A 3004-nucleotide genomic window follows, 5' to 3' on the forward strand; every position below is an offset into this window, starting at 1 on the left:
GTCCACTTTGAGCTTATATATCTCATTTTCTGTGAAAGATATCAAAAAGTGGCTAACTAGTAAAATGTTGCTGATATCCTGATAAACATTTTACTAGTTAATCACTTTTTGATATCTTTCAAAAGAAGTGAGATTTATAGGCTCAAAGTGGACGATCCGGGTGTCGTTCTATTAGAGGTTTTACGGTATTAAAAAACAAGAAGTTCAAGTTTGGTTCGCTTGTTATCAGTGATTGGAGCTACTAGCAAGTGATTGTTCTTTGTGGGGATGGGTTGTGATGATTCAAACAGTGGTTAGAATGAAACTTTCAAAGTGTTGGATTCATTCTTTTCTGGGTACGCGTTCCTGGTTACTGTATTTGAACATGACACCATTTACTAAATAGCCTTATTGATCTATTTCTTTTTGTCTCAACTATACGATTCTCAATTAATCATCCTTTTTGTTTCTCTTTTTCACCAATTCCTTGTTTCCGTTTCCTCATTAAAATTCACAGCCATCGTTGGTGCACTTTTCAACTCGTTTTCCATCTTCTTCTTCGAAAGACAAAAGAGCACCAGAGCAAGAATTTTCAATTTAATTTTTCATTTCGAAACACAGACAAAAAAGGCCAAAAGACGAAAAAGGGAAGAAAAAGACCCGATGGGTATGGGATAGACAGAAAAGACAATGAGAATAAATAGGGAGCATCGGATAAAGAAAAAAAAAGAAGAAGATCGAAATGGATGTCACCAGTCGCGGGTCGGATTGGTATTCACACTGCTTGGACGACGACTTGAACCGTTGGCTTGAGGGATTACGATTCTGGATTATTTTAAAATTAAAAAAAAAGGACAGGGACTTTGAGTTTAAATTTTCAGTGAATAAGTGAATAGAAAGGAGTTTAAATAGGTTCCCAGTCAAAATTCAGAGTTTCAGCCATTTCAAATGCACCGTACTGTTCATAAAAAGGTACATGGGCTTTATCGTCTTGAAAAAAAAAAGATCAGAAAGTACAGTCATTTCTTAAATTTCAGTTCTAGAATCATATACAGAAAGAATAGTACAAGTCACTTTTGGGATCAGAGACGTTCAGATTATACTAGAAATTTTTAAAATCAGTTTCTATACTACAGTGACCTTGTACAGAAATCCTTACAGGCTTATAGTCACAGTAGTAGTCAATACGATGTACAAAAACGTATTTTTAAGTCAGTCTTCGGTCATTTTGACCATTTTCAAAAATCTGCAGCTCGGTTGTCAAGTTTCCAATCAATTTTGAAAATTTCTGAGGGTGTGAAACAGACCTAGATTGAAAACTTTCCATTCGCAGATCTTCCGGAAAAGTCCTAGTTTTTCAGATATTTGCTATCTCTGAAAAACGTTTTTTGGCCCGTTTTGTACTGAATAGGTGAAAAAAAAAGTTTTTCAGAATTCGGCTAAAAAAACGCTGAAAAAAATTTGAAATTTCAAAAAAAAATCTGTGAATGCAAAGCTTTCAATCTAGGACTGTTTTACATCATCTAAAATTTTCAAACTGATCGTAAACTTGACAGCCGAGCTCCAGACTCCTGAATATGGTTGTTGGCTAAAAGTCATCTGAAAATAAGTTTTTGTATATCTTATTGACCGGTACTGTAAGTTATCATTTGAAAGGTTCTAACACAAATAGTTGGTACTCAACTGAACAGAGCTTTTTCTATTCTAAAGATTGACTTTTCATATCTACAGTAACTTCCATGTTTGCTCTCCAATTGACCAATTTTTTGCACGATCTGCTCCTCAAATTTCTACTTTGATATTCCATCACTCACCCATCTCTGTTGATTGCCAGATGACTGTTTTTTCTGGTCACCGACTGACATAATGGCATGAGAGGAACAAGAAGGAAACAGTTTGATTGAAGTTCCCTCGGAAGACTTCTTTCTCGTGATGTGCATGTCGGATCAGCAAGTGTGCCACGACTGAAAATATTGAGGTCAGGAGTTTCCTTGGTTTCTGTATCTCATGAACGTTTCAATGAATCTTTTTTTTCAAAATTTCTGTAATAGCCTCAATAGTAAAAGATCCCTCAGCTCCCCATGAAACATATCCGAATAAAGGAAATCAGTGTTGCGTGTGAATATATTGGTTTCTTCTGTGTGTATATCTAACCAGAAGAACATAATCTCATTTAGGCACACTGCATATTTAGCCGGCGGCGCCAAAAAGACGAGAATCAAGAAGGACTTGAATGAGTAAAAAGAAAAGAAAAGATAGCATCCCATGTGCTCTTACCGGAAATGATTGACGCCGAGATGTCGCTCCAAAGTTCGTCGGTAAACTACGGAGACTGATGGAGAAGGTGTGAAGCGAGATAGAACGCCTACATTGGTATGACGACGGGCGTTGGTTAGCCACGTCATGTCGTCTTTTAGTGCTCGCCGATGTCGCTGAAAATGATGGGGAAATTGAATTTCATCTACAGTAATCCGCTGCACATGTCGTTAAGATAAATTGACGTTTAACTAAATACCTAAATGTTCAAATACCTTGCTCATCCAGAAATAGAGCACCGGATTCCATACAATTGATGTCATTGCTATTACGTGGACATTCAGCAGTTTGAAATACATTTGATCCATCACCAGAATCTTATAGGCACTTTGAAAAATACCGAATCGCATTCCGAGATCACGGAACAAGTTGACTACGGATAATGGGAACCAGCATGCCATGAATACGATGACCATCAGAATCAACACGTACATCACTCGTCGCTTTCGAACTGCTGTTTGAGCCTGGAAAATGTTTCAGAGTTGAAAAATTTGATTAAAACTAAATTGTGTATAAGTTATCATTCGTCGCCGTCAACATATCTTCGGATGTTGGCACATAATTCGGAGGTTAGGACAATCATAACAACACCTAGGCTTGGGGAATAGCTTTGAAAATTCGAGTAGCTTTGAATCAAACGTAAAATTATACTTCTAACAATTCTCATGCTTCCAAGATACTTTTGTCTGAAGATATGCCCGTTTTATCA

The 3004-nt window shown here is 36.9% G+C and overlaps 1 protein-coding gene across 1 annotated transcript in view; it reads right to left on the reverse strand.

The window, feature by feature from the left end:
* Nucleotides 1-728: 728 nt before the first annotated feature.
* Nucleotides 729-3004, reverse strand: part of Cbr-npr-13 — a gene marked incomplete at both ends in the record, with an annotated part of 5202 nt that continues 2926 nt past the window's right edge. Inside the window, 4 exons of the mRNA XM_002637707.2 lie at nucleotides 729-804; nucleotides 1794-1943; nucleotides 2257-2411; nucleotides 2511-2759. Of these exons, the coding sequence (XP_002637753.2) occupies nucleotides 729-804; nucleotides 1794-1943; nucleotides 2257-2411; nucleotides 2511-2759 (630 nt within the window). The remainder of the gene's footprint in view (nucleotides 805-1793; nucleotides 1944-2256; nucleotides 2412-2510; nucleotides 2760-3004) is intronic.

Source organism: Caenorhabditis briggsae (assembly GCF_000004555.2).
Source record: "Caenorhabditis briggsae complete genome, chrV, whole genome shotgun sequence".
In the NCBI taxonomy this organism is placed as follows: domain Eukaryota; kingdom Metazoa; phylum Nematoda; class Chromadorea; order Rhabditida; family Rhabditidae; genus Caenorhabditis; species Caenorhabditis briggsae.